The sequence below is a fragment of the Rana temporaria genome, chromosome 1 (genome assembly GCF_905171775.1).
Source record: "Rana temporaria chromosome 1, aRanTem1.1, whole genome shotgun sequence".
NCBI classification, from domain to species: domain Eukaryota; kingdom Metazoa; phylum Chordata; class Amphibia; order Anura; family Ranidae; genus Rana; species Rana temporaria.
This window is the reverse complement of record NC_053489.1, coordinates 56,458,481-56,481,188: the sequence shown is the minus strand read 5'-3', so window position 1 is coordinate 56,481,188 and position 22,708 is coordinate 56,458,481. Positions and strand designations below refer to the sequence as shown.

General features: G+C 45.4%; 1 protein-coding gene across 2 annotated transcripts in view; it reads right to left on the bottom strand.

Annotated features, from left to right (window-relative positions):
- Nucleotides 1-1,931: 1,931 nt before the first annotated feature.
- The window catches only part of RAI14 (retinoic acid induced 14), a 264,682-nt gene continuing 243,905 nt past the window's right edge, over nt 1,932-22,708 (bottom strand). For both annotated transcript variants that reach the window (XM_040338172.1, XM_040338181.1), the window contains 5 exons: nt 22,045-22,163; nt 18,381-19,886; nt 12,101-12,250; nt 6,898-6,963; nt 1,932-2,752 (listed from right to left, as the gene is read on the bottom strand). In XM_040338172.1, coding sequence (XP_040194106.1) covers nt 2,675-2,752; nt 6,898-6,963; nt 12,101-12,250; nt 18,381-19,886; nt 22,045-22,163 — 1,919 coding nt within the window. In that variant the 3' untranslated portion in view covers nt 1,932-2,674. The remainder of the gene's footprint in view (nt 2,753-6,897; nt 6,964-12,100; nt 12,251-18,380; nt 19,887-22,044; nt 22,164-22,708) is intronic.

The window sequence follows — 22,708 nt, the reverse complement described above, 5'->3', positions numbered from 1 at the left end:
TTTTTTTTTTTTCTTCATAAAATGGATCACACTCTGTGTTATGTTATGTCTCCAATATCTACTACCAATGTGCAGAAGGAGAATGGTTCACACATTCTTTCATTAACAGCCATTGGAAATCGATCATGTCATCCTTCATCAATTGACATATTGACCATTCAGACATTTCTCAGATTGATCAAATAACCAGAGATAATGTCTATGTAGGGAAGGTGGAATGACAATCGCCAAATTTTGATCTGTAGAAGACATTGCAAGCATACTGAGAATTCTTGTGACCAAGCTTGGATATTTTAATTCCATATAATCTGGCGAAGGTTCCACTAAAGCACTGAAATGCAGTCATCCAGTGGATTGTCCATAAAATATATGGAGAATTCTCTTTGGCAGATGATATTGGAAACACATTTTCAGACCCTCAGCCAGTCACAGCCATGGCAGGACCTGTGTGGGGTAGCCATACCGGAAAGCCAGGAGCTCAAACCTTGACCTACTACTCTACCAAAAATAGCTTCTTGCCAGAGCCAGTCTGATAACAATGGTGTTGTCTGCCATTTTGTACCTAGATACAGTAAGTGCACTAGACGCATTTTTAATATTAAAGGGGTTTGTAAACCTTCATGTTTTTTCACCTTAATGCATCCTATGAAATAAGGAGAAAAAACACATTGCAGTGTTCGGCTCCCCAGCCCCCCCCTCCCCTCCTTTTACTTACCCGAAGCCCAAATTTCCGTGGGCGCGAACCCACCGTCGCTCTCTCGGTTCTTCATTGGATAGATTGATAGCAGCGCAGCCATTGGCTCCCGCTGCTGTCAATCAAATCCAATGACACGGGCGCCGTAGAGTCATACACTCGGCGTCTACGAACCCTGAATGCTGGACACAGGAGTGCGCCCGCAAGGTAACCCCCTTGGGAGAGCGCTTCCCAGAGGGGGTTATCTGATGTGGGGAGGAGCCGCGAGAGCCACCGTGGGACCCCAGAAAAGGAGGATCGGGGCCACTCTGTGCAAAACGAGCTGCACAGTGAAGGTACCGTATTTATCGGCGTATACCGCGCACTTTTTTGCCCTGAAAATCAGGGCAAAATCGTGGGTGCGCGGTATACGCCGATACCCGCGCCGAGTTTTGAATATTGCGCCAACATATACCGAGCGCAGTACACTCGGGTATAGTCGGTCAGTCTCTGCTCCTTCCGCGCTCACGTCCTGGACGTACAGGACGTCAGCGCAAGAGTTGCCGAGCATTGCCGACAATACACGAGTGTACTGCGCTCTGTATATGTCGGCGCAGTATTCAAACTCGGCGCGGGAAACGAGCGGGGAGGACGCCGCAGAAGGACGCCGGACCTGACGAAGAGGACACCCGAAGCCGCAGAAGGACGCCGGACCCGACGAAGAGGACACCCGAAGCCGCAGAAGGACGCCGGACCCGACGAAGAGGACACCCGAAGCCGCAGAAGTATGCCGGACCCGACGAAGAGGACACCCGAAGCCGCAGAAGGACGCCGGACCCGACGAAGAGGACACCTGAAGCCGCAGAAGGACGCCGGACCTGACGAAGAGGACACACGAAGCCGCAGACGAACGCCGGACCCGACGAGGCCGCCGATGGACGCCACGCAAGACACCAAAACTAAGTACAAAAAAAACTTTTTTTCCACAGGATTGGGGGCAACTTTAGGGGTGCCCGGTATACGCGGGAGTGCGGTATACCGCGATAAATACAGTAAGTATAACATGTTTTTTTTTTTTTTTTTAAAGGGAACCTTTACAACCACTTTAACTGTAGTATGCAATGTTTCAGTCAACAGAAGAATTGTGTCCCGCAATGATCGGAGTGAAATTCTTGTTTCTACACTTCCAAAGAACACTTGAGAGATGTAACATTTATAGAAGCCTCCTCTGCATGTAAGTATGACATGTTTTTTTTTTATCTATAGTATCACTTTAAGGTGTCATGGGAGACAGTGGAAACGTACAGGACCTGCAGCCTATCAAAATAGAAATATGGAAGCTGGCAATGCCAACTTAGGTTTAAAGGGGGTGAACTCAGGGGCTGTCACTCTCATGCTTACTTTCTAATTGCCCACTGACCCAAAGCAAGCAGACAACTCCTAACCATCAGGCCCCTTCCAGTCATTGATGTTATAAGCAATAGAGCAAAGATGAGAATGGAAGCCCAGAGGATGGTCCTTCACAAGTTAGCAATGGCAGCTTCCACGTTTTAAAGTTGGAAGGTATCTCCCAACCAGTATGGAAATGTCATGGAACACCCAGGAAGGCACTTCATTCAATGTCAAAATCAACAACTTTCAAGAGGAAGAAGGGGAATGAAAATGCGTATAACCAATGGAGCTAGACTGGTTACCAGAGGTCACAGGTTATAAGGCCAGCAATCTACATCAATGTTCCCACAATCCATCAATCTGCTACAAAACAAGATTATGAATCCAAGACAAAGCAGCATTTCGTTGCATTCTCTACTTGAAGGAGTTCCTGGTCGACTACTACATAAGCTTGCTAACGGTCCCCCGAAAAATGTTGATTGGAAACGATGGTTCTTTATCAAAAAATATAAAATACATCATTTTCTGATACAGAAGAACTGGTTCGTCTGGTATCCAGCATAGATAATACTAGGAGGCAGTGTTGTAGCGAGTGCTTGTCCCCGGATGTCACATCTTCTGAGACTGGCTCTTACACATGGTCAGGATCTGTTTTAGCACTTTCTGTACGTCTTCATCCATTTGGCCCTGAGAGAAAACAGGAGAAGCATCATTATGCAAACCTGAAATCATGAGTGATAAATCATTTATTCATGCACCTCCCTCCCTGCGATCAGGTTCTGCCCCCCACTGCTAAGCCATGCTCCATAGAATCATGGTGTCAGCTAGAGCTGCACAATTAATCGTTAAAAAATCATGATCTCGATTCTACCCCCCTGATGATCTCCAATGCAGAGTTTGACGATTCTTTCATATAACAAGTGGAGAGACTTTTCAGCTGTCAAAAGAAAATATCGGGCAGTCTGACAAGTCTTTTTAAAAGGAAACATTGTAACTAACACTTCCTTTCCTAGATCAAAGGGATAAACATCTGTGTGTGTAAAGAAAAAATATGGGCAGTCTGCCAAGTTTTTAACAACATGAAACATTGTAACATTCCTTCTTAGATCAAACTTCTATGTGTAAATGCAGGAAGTTTTACCACTTAAAGTCTAAGGCCCAGATTCAGAGAGCGGGCGCACATTACGCCGCCGTAGCGCAAACAATGTACGCTACGCCAACGCAGCGCAGAGAGGCAAGCATGGAATTCACCAAGCCAGTGCTCCCAACGCTGTGCTGGGTTTCGAAGGCATACGCCGGCATAGGTGGAAGTGGGCGTGAGCCATGCAAATGAGGCGTGACCCAATGCAAATGATGGGCCGAGCGCCAGACAGATACGTATCACGAACTGCGCCGAGACGTGGACGCCTCCCCCTGTGCATGCGCACAACCACGATCGGAACAACTGCCTAAACTACACTGGATCACTGCGTACGGCGTGTACATAACCTACGCCCAGCCAGACACGTCCAATGTAAAATACGCCGGCTTGTGTTCCCTGGTGCAGACCTTTGCATGTCCGCTGCTGGGTTGCACCTCCTTTATGGGGAATAAGTTTACACTGGATGTAAAACTTATGCGCACTGCGTCGGGCGCATGTATGTTCATGAATTGCCGTATTTCACTAATTTGCATATTTGAATAGCTAATCAATGGGAGCGCCACCATGCGTCCACCCTAAATGTGCGCCCACCCTACGCCGGCAAGTTACGTCGGCGGTATTAAGCCTGTTTTTATCTTAGTTTGTGGGTTCGGCTCACAGATACGACGGCGCACATTTGCACTTACGTCGGCATATCTTGTTATACGTCGGCGTAAGTGCTTTGTGAATCTGGGCCTAAATCTTTTTCTGACACTTGTTTCTTCAGTTAAAATCAATGTTTTTTGCTAGAAAATTACTTGGAACCCCCAAACGTTATATATATATTTTAGCAGAGACTCTAGGGAATAAAATGGCAATTGCTGCAATAATTTATGTCACACTGTATTTGCCCAGCAATCTTTCAAATGCAATTTTTTGGGAAAAAATACACTTCAATTAATAATAAAATAATAATAAAAAAAAAAAAAAAAACTAAACAGTAAAGATAGCCCAATTTTTTTAGTTTTAATGTGAAAGATGTTACGCCGCGAGAATCGTGATCTATCTTCTAAGCAAAACAATCGTGATTCTCATTTTAGCCAGAATCGTGCAGCTCTAGTGTTCCGTGCATACCCAAGTGGATGACATCACCATCATCCCACCACAGCTGGAAGACCAAGTTCATTCCAGCAAGTGAGCAGGTGGTGAGGGATTGTAGACCCTTGCTGGGGAGGTGAAGTAGCACAAGATGCTGTCACTTTGAATGGAAACTTGACAGCATCTTCATAACCCCTAAACACAACACACCTATCTCATGATAGATAAGGCTCTGCATTCCCTCCGTTAAGCAGGTATTTTTTGTAAATATGTCCAAAGACATGACAAAGCATTCCCCAAATCCAGAATACACCATCCATTAAGGGTGATAATCTCGTGCCTGTGTTGGTAAGCAAGTACACCCATCTTCTGTCCGAGAAAGCTGTCCAGAAGTGGTCTTCATGGAAGAATTACGGCCAAAAAGCCAAACCTACAAGGCTAAGGGGGATTCAACTATACATGAAAACATAGGAACTGGGGTGGAGAAAAATGGCAGCGGGTGCCCTGGACTAAAGAGTCAAAATGTGAAATATTTGGCTGTAGCAGGAGGCAGTTTGTTGGTAAAGGGCTGGAGAGCTGTACAATAATGGGTGTCTGCAGGCATCAGTGAAGCATGGTGGAGGTTTCTTGTCAGTTTGTAAATTTGGTCAGGATCATTGATATCCTCAATGCTTAGAAATAAGGGCAGATACTTATCCATCATGCCAAACCATCAGGGAGGAGTGTGATTGGTCACAAATTTATTTTGTAGGACAACGACCACAAACATACAGCCAATGTCATTAAAGTGGAGGTTCACCCAAAAAGTTAATTTTTAACATTAGATTGAGGCTCATTTTGTCTAGAGGAATCGGGTGTTTTTTTTTAAATCAAAGCCTTACTTACCGTTTTAGAGAGCGATCTTCTCCGCCGCTTCCGGGTATGGGCTGCGGGACTGGGTGTTCCTATTTGATTGACAGGCTTCCGACGGTCGCATACATTGCGTCACGATTTTCCGAAAGTAGCCGAACGTCGGTGCGCAGGTGCCGTATAGAGCCGCACCGACGTTCGGCTACTCGTGACGCGATGTATGCGACCGTCGAAAGCCTGTCGAAGCCTGTCAATCAAATAGGAACGCCCAGTCCCGAAGACCCATACCCGGAAGCGGCGGGGAAGATCGTTCTCTAAAACGATAAGTACTGCTTCGATTTAAAAAAAAACACCCGATTCCCCTTGACAAAATGAGCATCAATCTAATGTTAAAAAAAAAAATTTCGGGTGAACTCCCGCTTTAAAGCGGAGGTTCACCCAAATAACATTTATATCAGACCAACTTCTTTATACTTCTAACATGTACAGTCCGCAATATATATATATTTTTTTTGGCTGTACATACCTTCTAATCTATATTTGAAATCCGGCTTCCGGGTACTTCTCCCCGCGGTAGTAGGCGTTTCTATGCCGAGGAGGAATGTCCTCTGGGAGGTCGCCCAGATGATTGACGTTGTTTCAGAAAAAGTTCTCCCCGGCGGATAAGGCCCCGCCCCTGTATTGCGTAGGCGCGTCACGAGTCGCGGTGTTTCCGAAAGAAGCCGAACATGCAGAGCTGCGAGTCGGCTCTATACCGTGCCTGCGCACCGACTAGGAGCCGTGTAGAGCTGACTGCGCAGGCGCCGTATAGAGCTTCTTTATGTTCGGCTTCTTTTGGAAACACCGTGACTCGTGACGCGCCTACGCAATACGGGGTGCGGGGCCTTATCCGCCGGGGAGAACTTTTTCTGAAACAACGTCAATCATCTGGGCGACCTCCCGGAGGACATTCCTCCTCAGCATAGAAACGCCTACTCCCGCGGGGATAAGTACCCGGAAGCCGGATTTCAAATATAGATTAGAAGGTATGTACAGCGTAAAAATAAAAAATAAAATGCGGACTGTACATGTTAGAAGTATAAAGAAGTTGGTCTGATATAAATGTTATTTGGGTGAACCTCCGCTTTAAGAACTATCTTCAACGTAAAGAACAACAAAGAGTCCTAGAAGTGATGGTTTGGCCCCCACAGAACCCCGATATCAACATCATTGTGTCTGTTTGGAATTACATAAAGGGAGAGAAGCATTTGAGGTACTCTACATCCATAGAAGATCTGTGGTTAGTTCTCCAAGACAGTGTTTCTCAACTTCAGTCCTTAAGGCGCCCCAACAGGTCATGTTTTCAGGTTTTCCATTATTTCGTACAGGTGATTTGATCAGTTTCGCTGCCTTAGTGATTACCACAGTCGTTTCATTTGAGGGAAATCCTGAAAACATGACCTGTTGGGGTGCCTTGAGGACTGGAGTTGAGAAACAACACATCTGGAACCACCTACCTGCTGAGTGCCTTCAAAACTATGTGCATGTCTACCTAGAAGCATTGATGCGGTTTTGAAGGCAAAGGGTGGTCACACCAAATATTGATTTTTATTTGGATTTCTCTTCTGTTCTTTTATTTTCCACTTTGTTAATTGATAAACCATTACCACTTCTATTTCTGAAAGCATTCTTCATTTACAGCATTTTTTCACACCTGCCTAAAACTTTTGCACATTATATTTTGCAGATACCCCGATAAGAAACCCCAGTGTTCCAAAATCCTTACCTGAACTGCATACAGCAAGTGCATTCTGTAAACGGACACAATCTCTTGGTGTTGTTTCTTGGTCTCCTATAGCAAACAAATAGATAAATAAATAGACAAATAGGAATAAAAACCATAATGCAGCTATACTAACAATATAGTCAGTGCTGTACATTGCTGCACTGGGTCTAGATACACAGCCCATGTTTACTGTATATATTGTATGTAACCAAGCTTGATAAAAAGCTTTAGGATAAATATTTATAAAGCCAGTAATTCCCTGCTGGCACCTTGTCGGGTCTCTCCATGGAGTTACAAGGAGTATTTGCTACCTCTGTCATTTACCGTCTCCATCCACCATAGATCCATAACCTATTAAAAATGAAGCCTCAGGCTGCATGCTTGTGAAGGGGTTAAAATGATTATCAACTTGTTCAAATTGGATTTTACCAGGCTACCGTTTACCATAAAAATGAATAACAACGTGTCTTCCCACTAGGCAGAGCACTTTTCATGGTTCCATGCATTTAGAATAGCACCCCAATGTACAACTACAGGGGGAGAGTCACTAAAACTGGAGACTGCAAAATCTGGTGCAGCTCTGCGCAGAAACCAATCAGCTTCCAGGTTTTAGGCCGGGACCACACTGCTCCGGCATGGAAGTCTAACGACTTCCGATCCGACTTTGCCCTACGACTTCATGTCCGACTTCCATGCCAGTTCTTATATAGATATGGGGCGTGGCCATCTGAAGACCCGGCCCCTTATGACCTCACCGCCCCAAAGATGACATCGGCAGTGGAGGGAGAAGAACCGGAGGAAGAAGGAAGCGGAGGCAGAAGAACTGGAGGGAGAGGACATCACCGGAGAAAGAGCACAAGCTTTAGCTATGACAGGGAACATTCTTTATTAACCACTTCCTTACTGGGCACATATACCCCTTCCTGACCAGGTGAAATTTCAGCTTGTGGCACTGCGTCGCTTTAACTGACAATTGCGTGGTCGTGCGACGTGGCTCCCAAACAAAATTTACGTCCTTTTTTCCCCACAAATAGAGCTTTCTTTTGGTGGTATTTGATCGCCTCTGCAGTTTTTTTTTTTTTGCGTTATAAACAAAAATAGAGCGACAATTTTGAAAAAAAAAATAAAATTTTTTTACTTGTTGCTATAATAAATAGCCCAATTTAAAAAAAAAAAATTCTCAGTCTAGGCAATACGTATTCTTCTACATATTTTTGAAAAAAAAAAAAAAAAAAAAAATCGCAAGAAGCGTCTGGTTTGCGCAAAAGTTATTGCGCTTACAAAATAGGGTACAGAATTATTATTATTTTTTTTTACTGCTAATGGCGGCGATCAGCATTTTTTTCATGACTGCGACATTATGGCGGACACATCGGACACTTTTGACACATTTTTGGTGCCATTCACATTTATACAGCGATCAGTGCTATAAATATGCACTAATTACTGTATAAATGTGACTGGCATTGAAGGGGTTAACACTAGGGGGTGAGGAAGGGGTTAAATGTGTACCCTAAATTGTGTTCTAACTGTAGGTGGAGGGGGGTGACTGGGGGAGGTGACCGTTCTATGTCCCTATGTACAAGGGACACAGATCGGTCTCCTCTCTCCCCTGACAGGACGTGGATCTCTGTGTTTACACACAGAGCTCCACGACTTGTCCCTGTAGCCGCCGATCCCGAGTCCCTGACATCCCGACATCACGGCCGCCATGCACTCGCATCGCCATCTCAGCGATGCGGCGAGCATGCGCGCGCCGCCGCCGGACGCGCACGCAGGCCGTAAAAAAACGGCCAGTTAGAGATTCAGAACCACCCCGCGGCCGTATAAAGTCGTACGGCCGTCGGGTAGTGGTTAAAAATGAAAGAACTTTGTCAAACACCTGTGTACTGTTTTTATTTATTTTCAACACTTTTTTTTAGTGAATGGGTAGGGGGAAATGTACCCTATACTCATTCACATGGGAGAGGGGGCAGGTTCTGAAGGCCCCCTGCCTGAAGACCCCCACAACCACCACATAGGGTTGTCGGGAAGAGGCCCTTGTCCCCATCAACATGGGGACAAGGTGCTTTGGGGTGGGGGGTGCTGGGGTGTTGAGGGCATGTGACCTGGTATGGTCCAGGAGGAGGGGGGTGCTTACTCATCCCCCCCCCACCTTCCTGACCGGTCGGCTGCATGCTCCAATAAGGATCTGGTATGGATTTTGGGGGGGGACCCCACGCCGTGTTTTCCTTTATTTGTGCATGGGGTTTCCCCAAAAACATCCCCAGAGCACAAGTTGCATGCCACAAGTCAGATCATTTAGGACCATGATCCGACTTGATCGGGCTAAAATGGGCTAAAATCGTAACCAAATTGGACGAAAGTAGTGAAGGGAGCCTTTTAAAAGTTGAACCGACTTGTGTCGGACCAGTTAAGACGGCTCTCATAGGGAACCATTGACATGCGACGCGTGATTCCAAAGTTGGAGCGCATGTTGGACCAGCGTGAACCGGGCCTTAGGCCTCATGCACACTGGACATTATAAAAAAAGCTGTAGAAACTGTAGAAATCTGTAACTGTAGAGTGAGTTTTTCAGTGTTTTTGTACTAGAATTTTTTAGCTATATCGTTTAACTTTTTTTTTAGGAAAAAGCGAATGGCTCAAAAACGCTGACAAACGCTGAATAGCTGCGTTTTTTGGCGTCTTTAAAGTGATTGCAAACCCTTACAAACCACTATAACCTACAGGTAAGTCTAGATTAAGGCTTACCTGTAAGTGCAACAAATATCTCCTAAACCCACACGGTTTAGGAGATATTCGCAGAAAGACTGCACCGATGTCTACAGCGTAGGCGCACTGAGTGTGCCGTTAGTGAAGGCGATCGTGTCGTCACTGAGGGCTCCTGCGTGCATGTGCGGGAGTGACGTAATTGCAGCTCCGGTCAGTCACAGCGCTGGAGCCGCGAAACCCGGAAGTCAGTCGGGTATCATGTCGGCGGCGGAGGAAAGGAACGAGAATTGCTTCGGGGGTTTAGATCTCAGGTAAGCAATTCATAATGAGCTAGTATGCTATGCATACTAGTTCATTATGCCTTTCTCTTGCAGGGTTTTTTTTTTTTTTTAAAAGAAATGTTGGGTTTACTTCCTCTTTAAGCTGTTTTCAGAGGTAGAACTGTTTTACAGCTGAAAAACGCCTCTCAAAACCCTCTGGGTTTTTTCTAGCCAGAAAATGTCTCTGCCAAATACCACTAAAAGAAAGCTCTATTTGTGGGAAAAAAAGGACGTCCATTTTGTTTTGGTACAGCATTGCATTAATTGTGCAACTGTCAGGTAAAGCAACGCAGTGCCATATTGCAAAAAATGGCATGGTCATTAAGGGGGAAAATCTTCCTTAAGTGGTTAAGTAAATGTTATTTTTCATTATTTTTAACTGCTTGCTGACCAGCTGCCGCAGTTATACGGCGGCAGGTCGGCTCTGCTGGGTGAGAGCACGTAGTAGAACGTCACCTCGCCCAGCAGCCAATAGGGGCGCGCGCGCGCCCCTGCGCCCAGCACCCGCGATCGCTCGTTACAGAGCGAGGCCCGGGAGCTGTGTGTGTAAACACACAGCTCCTGGTCCTGTCAGGGGGAGAAATGCTTGACCGTCTGTTCATACAATGTATGAACAGTGATCAGTCATTTCCCCTAGTGAGTCCACCCCCCCTACAGTTAGAACACACCCAGGGAACATACTTAACCCCTTCCCCGCCCCCTAGTGTTAACCCCTTCCCTGCCAGTGGCATTTTTATAGTAATCCAATGCATTGTTATAGCACTGATCGCTATAAAAATGCCAATGGTCCCAAAAATGTGTCAAAAGTGTCCGCCATAATGTCGCAGTACCGAAAAAAAAAAAAACGCTGATCGCCGCCATTACTAGTAAAAAAAAAAAAATATTAATTAAAATGCCATAAAAATACCCCCTATTTTGTAAACGCTATAACTTTTGCGCAAACCAATCAATAAACGTTTATTGCGATTTTTTTTTACGAAAAATATGTAGAAGAATACGTATTGGCCTAAACTGAGGAAAACATTTTTTTTTATATATTTTTGGGGGATATTTTTTATAGCAAAAAGTAAAAAATATTCATTTTTTTTCAAACTTGTCGCTCTATTTTTGTTTATAGCGCAAGAACTAAAAACCGCAGAGGTGATCAAATACCACCAAAAGAAAGCTCTATTTGTGGAAAAAAAGGTACGCCAATTTTGTTTGGGAGCCACATCGCACGAACGCGCAATTGTCAGTTAAAGCGACGCAGTGCCGAATCGCAAAAAGTGCTCTGGTCTTTGACCAGCAATATGGTCCGGGGGTTAAGTGGTTAAACTGTGTGCTTAATTTCACTGGCTATGTCAAGGGACCTAAAACCACATGTAAATCGCTTTTTTTTGGGGTCATTGCAAATTCATTTAAGATAAACGGTACCGTGCAATTTTAGTGCCAAGCATTACAGAGCCACATGAGGAAAGTAATCCTAATTTACTGACAAGCTATGAAGACTTTGTGGCCAAAATCCATATAGATGGTATGGCTGTCTTCTCTATATATGGACATTGCTCACAGCTTCTATTTTTATTTTATATTATTATTATTAATAATGAGAACTGAAGATGGAATAATGAAAAAAGCCACCAGAAGTCCATCAGCCGTGATGAAGGTTTAGGCATGCAGACATGACGTCAGGACTCCAGAAGGAGACCAACAATTAGATTGCACTCAATATATTCTTTTTAGTCTAAATAGACGGAAATCAACACTCTGTATTTATGTTCTGTTACAAGAAATGGGAAAATTGTTGCTCATGAAAGTTGGCTTCCTACAAGAGGGGACTGAGAAGTTTAGAGGAGAACTCTGTCTTTAGGCAGTGTTCACACTAGAACACTCAGCGCACACCCTACCACGCGCAGCCCTCGCCCTACCACGCGCAGCCCTCGCCCTACCACGCGCAGCCCTCGCCCTACCACGCGCAGCCCTCGCCCTACCACGCGCAGCCCTCGCCCTACCACGCGCAGCCCTCGCCCTACCACACACAGCCCTCTAGTCGCCCGGGAAGCTCAGGACGTCACATGACGTCCACCCGGAGGGAGGGAGGGTTTCCGCTGACATCATTTCACAATGACTCAGTAGGGAAGGTGTTAAATATATGAGAGAAATGTAAGTGAATGTTGGAGTGATGTACTTACCACCAACTGGTTCTGCAGTTGTTTGACCTGCTGCTGTAGCAATTCCAGTTGCTGGGTCTGTCGCTTAGGAGTGCTTGTGGTAAAGGACAGCTGTGATAGGCTGTTCAGTGCGTCTTTCAGTTTGCTCACCTCCTTTGTCAGCTCATTAATCTGTAAGATCACATGTGTATTGATTAGCAGCACATTCATTAAGGAGTTAAAAGTATAATTAAGGCTTGTGGATCTGTCAGGATTTCTCCTTTCAGAAGCCCCGATAATCTTGTTACAAAGTCGCTCCAGGGCTGCTACAGCTCTCTCATCTGCTCTGTCTCTTTCTGAGCAACGCAGCAGACCTTCAGAAGCACCACTTCCTACAGGTGCATCTCAGAAAATTAGAATTTCATCACAAAGTTCATTTATTTCAATAATTCAATTCAAAAAGTGAAATTGACCCAGATCTGTGCCTCCCTACAATCCTGTTTTCGGGGGTCTACAGACGATTCCATGGACTTCACAACTTGGTTTGTGCTCTGACATGCACTGTTACCTCTGAGACCTTATATAGACAGGTGTGTGCCTTTCCAAATCATGTCCAATCAACTGAATATACCAGAGGTGGACTCCAATCATGTTGTAGAAACATCTCACGGGTGATCAGTGAAAACAGGATGCACCTGAGCTCAATTTTGAGTGTCATGGCAAAGGCTGTGAATACTTATGTACAAGGGATTTTTAAGTTTTTTATTTTTAATACATTTGCAAAGATTTCAAAAACATTTCTTTCATGTTGTCATTATGTGGTATTGTTTGGAGAGATATAGAGGAAAACAATGAATTTAATCCATTTTGGAATGAAGACTGTATCATAATGTGGAAAAAGTGAAGCGCTGTGAATACTTTCCGGATGCACTGTAAACTGCACTCTAAAGTGTGACTGTTCCAGAATGGCAAAGAGGAGGATAGAACAATTATTACTAAAGACGTGGCTTAGTTGGCAGAATATGCCGGAGAATAATGCAAATTGTATGACAGAGAGCAGTATATGCAGGAGAGGAGTGTGGAGGGGATGGCAGTGGGCACTATGTACAGGAGAGGAGTGTGAGGGGATGACAGTGTGCACTATGTACAGGAGAGGAGTGTGAGGGGATGACAGTGTGCACTATGTACAGGAGAGGAGTGTGAGGGGATGACAGTGGGCACTATGTACAGGAGAGGAGTGTGAGGGGATGACTGTGGGCACTATGTACAGGAGAGGAGTGTGGATGGGATGACAGTGGATACAGGAGAGGAATGTGAAGGGGATGGCAGTGGGCAGTATGTACAGGAGAGAAGTGTGAGGGGATGACAGTGGGCAGTATGTACAGGAAAGGAGTGTGAGGGGATGACTGTGGGCAGTATGTACGGGAGAGGAGTGTGAGGGGATGACTGTGGGCAGTATGAACAGGAGAGGAGTGTGGAGGGGATGACTGTGGGCAGTATGTACAGGAGAGGAGTGTGGAGGGGATGACAGTGGGCAGTATGTACAGGAGAGGAGTGTGGAGGGGATGACAATGGGCAGTATGTACAGGAGAGGAGTGTGGAGGGGATGACAGTGGGCAGTATGTACAGGAGAAGAGTGTGGAGGGGATGACAGTGGGCACTATGTACAGGAGAGGAGTGTGGATGGTATGAATGTGGGCAGTATGTACAGGAGAGGAGTGTGGATGATATGACAGTGGGCACTATGTACAGGAGAGGGGTGTGGATGGTATGACAGTGGGCAGTATGTACGGGAGAGGAGTGTGAGGGGATGACTGTGGGCAGTATGAACAGGAGAGGAGTGTGGAGGGGATGACTGTGGGCAGTATGTACAGGAGAGGAGTGTGGAGGGGATGACAGTGGGCAGTATGTACAGGAGAGGAGTGTGGAGGGGATGACAATGGGCAGTATGTACAGGAGAGGAGTGTGGAGGGGATGACAGTGGGCAGTATGTACAGGAGAAGAGTGTGGAGGGGATGACAGTGGGCAGTATGTACAGGAGAGGAGTGTGGATGGTATGAATGTGGGCAGTATGTACAGGAGAGGAGTGTGGATGATATGACAGTGGGCACTATGTACAGGAGAGGGGTGTGGATGGTATGACAGTGGGCAGTATGTACAGGAGAGGAGTGTGAGGGAATGATAGTGGGCAGTATGTACAGGAGAGAAGTGTGAGGGGATGACAGTTGGCAGTATGTACAGGAGAGGAGTGTGAGGGGATGACAGTGGGCACTATGTACAGGAGAGGAGTGTGGAGGGGATGACAGTGGGCACTATGTACAGGAAAGGAGTGTGGATGGGATGACAGTGGGCAGTAAGTACAGGAGAGGAGTGTGGAGGGGATGACAGTGGGCAGTATGTACAAGAGAGGCGTGTGGAGGGGATGACAGTGGGCAGTATGTACAGGAGAGGAGTGTGGAGGGGATGACAGTGGGCACTATGTACAGGAGAAGAGTGTGGAGGGGATGACAGTGGGCAGTATGTACAGGAGAGGAGTGTGGAGGGGATGACAGTGGGCACTATGTACAGGAGAGGAGTGTGGAGGGGATGACAGTGGGCACTATGTACAGGAAAGGAGTGTGGAGGGGATGACAGTGGGCAGTATGTACAAGAGAGGCGTGTGGAGGGGATGACAGTGGGCAGTATGTACAGGAGAGGAGTGTGGAGGGGATGACAGTGGGCAGTATGTACAAGAGAGGCGTGTGGAGGGGATGACAGTGGGCAGTATGTACAGGAGAGGAGTGTGGAGGGTATGACAGTGGGCAGTATGTACAGGAGAGGAGTGTGAAGGGTATTACAAGGGAAAATATGTGCCGGAAAGGAGCGTGGAAATCTTGGGCTGCTTTCACACTACTCCATTGAAAAAACACATATGCATTTTTTGCCACGTTCCGATTCCTTTTGCACCTGGAAAAAATGGAGATGCGACTCAAAATAAACACACAACTGCAGGTGCCAGCAGGCTGGATGAAAACAAAAATGATTCCTCCATTCACACAAAGTGGGTGGAGGAATCTCTCCAGCCGGAACATTGGATTCTGACAGCGGGACTCTGTGCCGTGTGGCGAGCTACAGAAAAGGGAGGCATGCCTAAATTTCTGTGTAGCACACTGGATGGCACCACATGTCACCCTACAGCAGTGTAACACACTGCACTGATCTCTGCCGGAGCGGCACTGTCACTAACCAGCACAGAAAAACACTGTTTGCCGTGTGGGCTAGTGTGAGCGTAGCCCAAGGCCTGACTGTAGATGGATCAAACCTTAGCCGATTCAGCAGGGACAAGCTGAGATTCGATCCATCTGTGGGCAGGCTGGTTGTTCTCAAGTCAATCCATCGATTGACTTGGGTACAACCAGCCTGTCATATTTTTTACACTCAATTACTGCCGGTGACTATAGCTGCTAGCAGTAATCATTGTGTTCTGCCGGCCAGAAAGGCTCCCCACACCCACCCACCTCTGGCAGAACACAATAAATAGCACTGTGGTCAAGACTGGCTATGTTGATGGGGAATCAAGTGATTTTCTTTCCTGCAACCCGTGGGTGGAAGGAAAGAAAATCACATAATCTATGGGCTGCTTTAAGATAAAACGTTACTGATCCTCCCAACATTGTATGTCACACTCTACAATGGAACATTGTCCCAATTACCCATAACAGTTACAGGATACATCAATATATAATATTATGACCAAAACATTACTACCAAGGAACTGCAGCCAAAAATCAGATCACAACATCGCAGTGGCCAGTTTAGGAAAACTGCCATGAGAGCTTTGGCCGGGAAATCCCGGCCATGTGTATGCTCCACCGCAGTGTTTCCCTTAGGAAAACTGTCGGGAAAAAGACCGACGGGAGCGCTTGTTCTGGTAAAACGACCGTTCGTAATGGAGTAAGCACATTCATCACGCTGTAACAGACAGAAAAGCGCGAATCGTCTTTTACTAACACGGAATCAGCTAAAGCAGCCCAAAGGCGAATGGAACTTCCCCTTTATAGTGGCGTCGTACGTGTTTTATGTCACCGCGCTTTGCTAGATCATTTTTTTTTAACGAACGTGTGCGGGCAACGGCGTTTTAATGATGAAGTTGGAGAAAACTTTGTTTTTTCTAGATGCTGAAAAATGTTGTTTTTTTTACATGCCGAAAAACGATTGTGTGTGTACGCGGCATCAGGTTTGTTAGTAAAAAAAAAAAAAAGGGGCTCCTAACTTTTTTAGGTGGCTCCTAGATTCAAATTGGTCAAACCCTGACTGAAGCGATGAGGGAAAACCTGCTACCCTACCCAGGGCCCTATTGTGCTTCAATCCATCACTGGCGAACCCAGGCTGGGTTCGCCAGTGTTCATTTTGGCAGCAAATTTCGATTTAGTTTTAGTCTAATGCCGCGTACACACGATCGGACATTCCGACAAGAAAACTGTGGATTTTTTTCCAAGGGAATGTTGGCTCAAACTTGTGTTGCATACACACGGTCACACAAAATTCTGACCAGTGTCACACGGTGACGTACAACACTACAACGAGCCGAGAAAAATTAAGTTCAATGATTTCGAGCATGCAGGTTTTTTTTTGTGCGTCGGAATTACATACAGACTATCAAAATTTCCGACAAGAACTTTTCTTACCGGAAAAATTGAGAACCAGCTCTCAAATGTTTGCTGTCGGAAATTCCGACAGAAAAAGTCCAATGGCGCTTACACACGGTCGGAATTTCCGACCAAAAGCTCACGTTGAACTTTTCTTGTCGGAAATTCCGACTGTGTTTACGCGGCATTAGTCTTAGGACTAAAATGGCATTTTAGTTTTAGTCCCATTTTAGTCTTCTGCAATTGTATTAGTTGTATTTAGTCGACTAAAACCCAATTTTATTCATCTAAAATCTAATGGGTGAAGTTAAATTGTAATGCATTATTTAAGCATTTCTCTACAATTTCCACACTTATTATATACTGCTGGAGTGAAAAATGTAATATGTTATCAAGGTATGAACATGCACTACAGACCAGTGTTAATTTTGACGTCAAATTTCAATTTAGTTTTAGTCTTATGCCCTGTACACACGATCGGTCAATCCGATGAAAACGGTCTGATGGATTTTTCCATCAGTTATCCGATGAAGCTGAATGATGGTCAGTCGTGCCTACACACCATCAGTTAAAAAACCGATCGTGTCAGAACGCGGTGACATAAAACACAACGACGTGCTGAAAAAAATGAAGTTCAATGCTTCCAAGCATGCATCGACTTGATTCTGAGCATGCGTGGATTTTTAACCGATGGACGTGCCCACAGACGATCGTTTTTTTACCATCGGTTAGGTATCCATCAGATAATTTTAAAACCAGTTCCAATTTTTTTAACCTATAGATAAATAACCGATGGGGCCCACACACGATCGGTTTGGTCTGATGAAACGGTCCATCAGACCATTTTCATCAGACAAACCGATCGTGTGTACGCGGCATTAGTCTTTTGACTATAATGGCATTTTAGTTTTAGTTGTATTTTAGTTATCTCAATTGTTTTAGTTTTAGTCGTATTTTAGTTGACTAAAATGGTATTAAGTTAGTTGACTAAAATGTTTTAGTTGGTTTTATACGACAAAATTAACACTGGGGTTCACACCTTTCTGTACATGTTCTCATGCACTTTCACATACTGGCATTATCAATAGACACCATAATGAGCATCAACTCTTTAAAAAGGTTGAACAATGCACATCAAAGCATAACCAAGATATGAACTAGCGCTATTAATAACAATGGCTAATCCACGTACATGCAATGATGTAGTGAAATGCACGTGTTACAATGAATAGGTTTGAATGAGACCTCAATATTCTACACAGGGCTGATCCTTGGGTCACAGACGCCTGGGTGCAGAAATATTTCTGGTGCCCCCACATGGGTGTGGTCATCTTACCAACTCCTCCCCATTACAAATGTTTCTATGGCAAGTGGGCTGGGCACAGCCTCTGAGGGAGCTCAGCTCTCGTCATCAGTACCTAGGTGGGCAGGGCGATGGGCAGATCCTCCCTTCGCTCGGGTCCCTCTACGCTCTCCTGTGCTGTGCGTGCTGGTCGACAGAGAAAGCTCCCAGCAGCTGCATGTGACCCCCTGGCCCTCAGTGGAAAAAACTTGCTCTCCCCTTGCAATACCTCTGCGGCACCTGGGTGCGGTGCACACCACGCACCAGCCCAGGATCGGCCCTGATTCTTTAAATCTTAACAGGAATTCTGGATTCATTGCACTATAGTTTTCTCTATAGAAAGGGTACAAACCTTTTTATCTTTGTCTTCGTCTACTTTTGAAGTATTTTCAGACCGCTTCTTCATTTCCACCAGATCTTCCTGAAGCCTTTCATATTTCATACAGAGTTCATCAATTTCCTGTTCTTTTAATTTAAGTTGGCCTTCCAGCACTTCTTTTTTCTCCCTTAACTTGGTAATGTCCCTTTGAGCCTGTCCATTGTCTACAGAAAACTTGTCTTTTTCCTTCAATAAATCACTTACTTGCGAAGACAACGTGCTTATTTCATCTTCTAAAGAAACTTGCCTTTCTGCCAATAGCCTTTTAGTTACAGCCGACTCCTGGACAGAGACCTTCTCTTGCTGCAATTCCCCTTCCAAGCCCTTCATTCTGCTCTCCTGAGAAGCAAGTTGCTCCATCAGTCCATTCTTCTCCACCTTCATGTCTTCCATCTGCTTCTTAAAGTCCTCAATAACCCTCTCGTGCTCCAAATCTGGTGCGTCTTCCTTTTCCTTGTCCAACTGTTGCTTAAGCTCACACATTTCCTCCAATATTCTGGCATGCTGAGATGCTAGATCGACCAGGTCATTCTCTACTTTCTCTTTGCTTTCTTCAACCTCCTGCAAGTGCTTCAAATGCTCATCTTTATGAATGAAGTCAGATGAGATATGATTGGAAGCTTGCCTTGTCTTTTCTAGTTCCGTTTGGGCTTCACTGTACAGCAAAGTCAACTCACTCACTTGTTTGGTCAACTCATCGATCATAGTAGACCGATCTTCCTCTTCATGCCCATTGGCCAAAGTAACAGACTCCTTGTGACAGTCCAACTCTTTCCTTAATTTTTTTACTTCTTCTAGAAGCTCTTCCTGCTTATTGTTAAGTTCAGCATTCTCTACGTTTAACTTGTCTATGACTGCGCAGTAAGACTTCTCCATCTCCTCTTGTCTTTCTATGGGCACCGAATTGACAATGCTTTGAGTTACAACATCTATTTGGTGTCGTAAGTCGTTCATCTCATTTTCTTTCCTTTCACTTTCAGCCAGAACGTCCTGATACTCTCTCTTTAGCACTTCAAACTCTTCCAGAACCATGGCGTTGTCCTCGTTTGATTTTCCAATGCCTTCTTCATCAAACTCTTGGTCAACCCTTGACATCCTTTGAAGATTTGGCTTTAGTGCTGCGTCGTCGTTTCCTTCGTTGAGTGATCCCTGAGGCTGAAGGTCTGTATCAGAAGGCGCTTCGGAAGTTTCTGTACCGAACGACGTGCGGCAGCCTGCAGATATTGTCTGGATATGCGTTTCCAGGTCCTTCCTTATGGTTTCCGATTCCTCGAGTTTTATCTGCATTTCTTCTATCGTTTGTTCAAGCTGCTTGACTTTTAGTTCATATTTTGTCACTTCTGGTTGGGATTCAAAGGAAATGTCCGAGTTGTCGTAAATATCGGCTGCTTCTTTATCTTTGGCAACAGATAACTCTGCTTGGGTGGAATGAAACGAATCGCAACTAATATCTGTTATAGCTTCCGCATTGGCTTTTTCCTGTAAAAAAAGGACAGACATTGTAAACAACCCATATTAAAATAAGTAGAACGATATTTTTATAAAAAAAATCAAAAATAGAATCTACAGTAGAACCTCGGATTGCGGTTAACGAGCGTTTCGCAATACGGCACTGTATTTAAAAAAAACACTGACTCTGTTTGCGAGGGTTGTCTCGCAAAAGGAGCAGGATTCAAGCCAAAGCAGTGTGCAATACCACGTTTTGGCCTGAGGTGGGGGGGTGGGTGGGGTGGGGGGTGCCGGAGCCAAGCAGAGCCGAACGGCACCGATCGGAAATGCTTGAAAAATCACAAAAATACTAAGGGCCAGATCCACAGCCAGCCGCCGTAACTTAAATATTCCCATTTAAGTTACACTGCCGGAAAATTTCTACCTAAGTGCCCAATCCACAAAGCACTTACCTTGAAATTTTCGGCTGTGAAACTTAAATCCGGCCGGCGCAAGGCGTTCCTATTCAAATGGGGCGAGTCCCATTTAAATTAGGCGCGCTCCCGCACCGGCCGTACTGCGCATGCTCACGACGTCATTTTCCCGATGTGCTTTGCGCGGTTTTACGTTGCGTCGGGTTTTGAGAATTGCGACGGGCGTAAAAAAAAAATACGAGTTGCGGCGGGAAAAAAAGAAAATTTGAAAAAAAAAAAAAAAAGACGGCGACGCGGGATAGAAGGGTCTACTTTTACAAGGCCTAAACAGTTTAGGCCTTGTAAAAGCAGCCCTAATTTTACAATTGCAAACTAATACTTGCGGAGAAAAAACAAAGCTGAAAAGCTTCGTGGATCTCCGTAAGTGCTAATTTGCATACCCAAAGCGGCAATTCGACGAGAAATGCCCCCAGCGGCGGATGCGGTACTGCATCCTAAGATCCGACAGTGTAAGTCCCTTACACATGTCGGATCTTCTGCCTATCTATTGGAAAACTGATTCTGTGGATCAGTTCCAAAGATAGAAACAGGGATACGACGGCGTATCAGTAGATACGCCGTTGTATCCCTTTTGTGGATCTGGCCCTAAGTTTCTAAGGTTTTTCGAGTTCAGCCGAGGTGTCCTCAGCCCTTTCCAAGTGTTTACGAGGCTTTCCGGCACCCCCCGCCTCTGGCCGTATGCAGTATTGCATGCCATAGAAGTCAATACGGAAAAAATTATTTTTGTTTCCATTGACTTCAATGGGGAAACTCACTTTGATACGCGAGTACTTTGGATTACGAGCATTCTCCTGGAACGGATTATGCTCGTAATCCAAGGATCCACTGTACTTGCCATGCAATGAGAGAGCAGGTATTATGTAAAAGAAAGAAGTTAGAGAGAGGGAAATCTACAACAAATATGTAAACCCAACATTTAATATTCCTGATATGTTCCTGCTGTACCATGTACTCTCCCTATCGCAGTTCATCGTTCCAAAAACAAACCCCTAGACTGTTTTCTGAGCGAGTGGGAGAATGTAGAAAATGCTGTGTGCGCTCTAAGGGGGAGATAGGACTGTATTCGCCAGCAGCTCCCATGGGGGTGCGCTACATTTATTTATATTTTTCCCCCATTTCACATGTGGACTAAGCTGTCCAGGATACAAGAGAGCTACAGGAAGTGGAACAAACCATAGAACACTGCTGAGGGTGCTTGCATGAGGCCTTGTACAGACAAGCGAACATGTCTGATGAAAACGGTCCGCGGACCGTTTTCATCGGACATATCCGCTCGGAGATTTTGGTCTGATGGTCAAACCAAAATCCCCGCCGACAGACAGCGCGGTGACGTGGACGCCGCCACGTCCGCAAACCCGGAAGTTCAATGCTTCCACGCATGCGTCGTATCACTTCGACGCCATGCGTGGGTTCTCGAGCCAGCGGACATGTCCGATGAGTCGTACTGACCATCGGACATGTCCCACAGACAGGCTTCCAGCGGACAAGTTTCTTAGCATGCTAAGAAACTTTTGTCCGCTGGAAACCTGTCCGCTAGGCCGGAAAATTGTCCGGTCGGCCCTACACACGACCGAACATGTCCGCGGACCAGTTTCAGCGGACATGTTCGGTCGTGTGTACGAGGCCTCAGTCATCTTTTTATTTTTGTATGGCTTCATTTTTTTTTTTTTGATTCAGTGACTGTGGTCACCTAAGGACATTTTCATTCTACAAACCTGTAACTTGTCTTGCAGTTCTTTGTTTAGCAATGTCAGAGAAGCCACTTTTGATTGCAGTAGTGAAAGACTATCTTGCTGTTCCACCTCTGAGCTCACATCAAGAAGACTGTCTTCCCCTGAAATCAGTGAAGAATTATACAATAAATGATGCTGCTGAAAAGTTACATTTCAGTTTATTATAAATATAGTCAAGTAGAAGGTGATGCCCAACAGGTCTTGGTTATAGGTGAAGAGACTGCCAACAGATATGGCCATTGGGTTGACCTACTAAAGCAGCCGATAATGGTCACTCAGCCTATTGAACGCAGTTAACCATTTAAGACCTGGACCAAAATGCAGGTAAAGGACCAGGCCCCTTTCTGCGATTCGGCACTGCGTCGCTTTAACTGACAATTGCGCGGTCGTGCGACGTGGCTCCAAACAGAAAGCCTCTTGAGGGGGGAGGGGGCGAGCAGGAGTGTCAGGACGTCCACTAACACACAGCTCCTTTCTCTATCTGCAAAGTAGAGTGTGTCCTGACACTCCTTCTCTCCCCCTCCCCCCTCAAGAGGCTTTCTCCACACCAGGGAGAAAGCCTCACATTACTGTGTGTAGTTACAGACAGAAGAACAGGAAGTGAGGATTTCTCAGAAGAAATAAAGACATTTAAAAGCAAAATGGA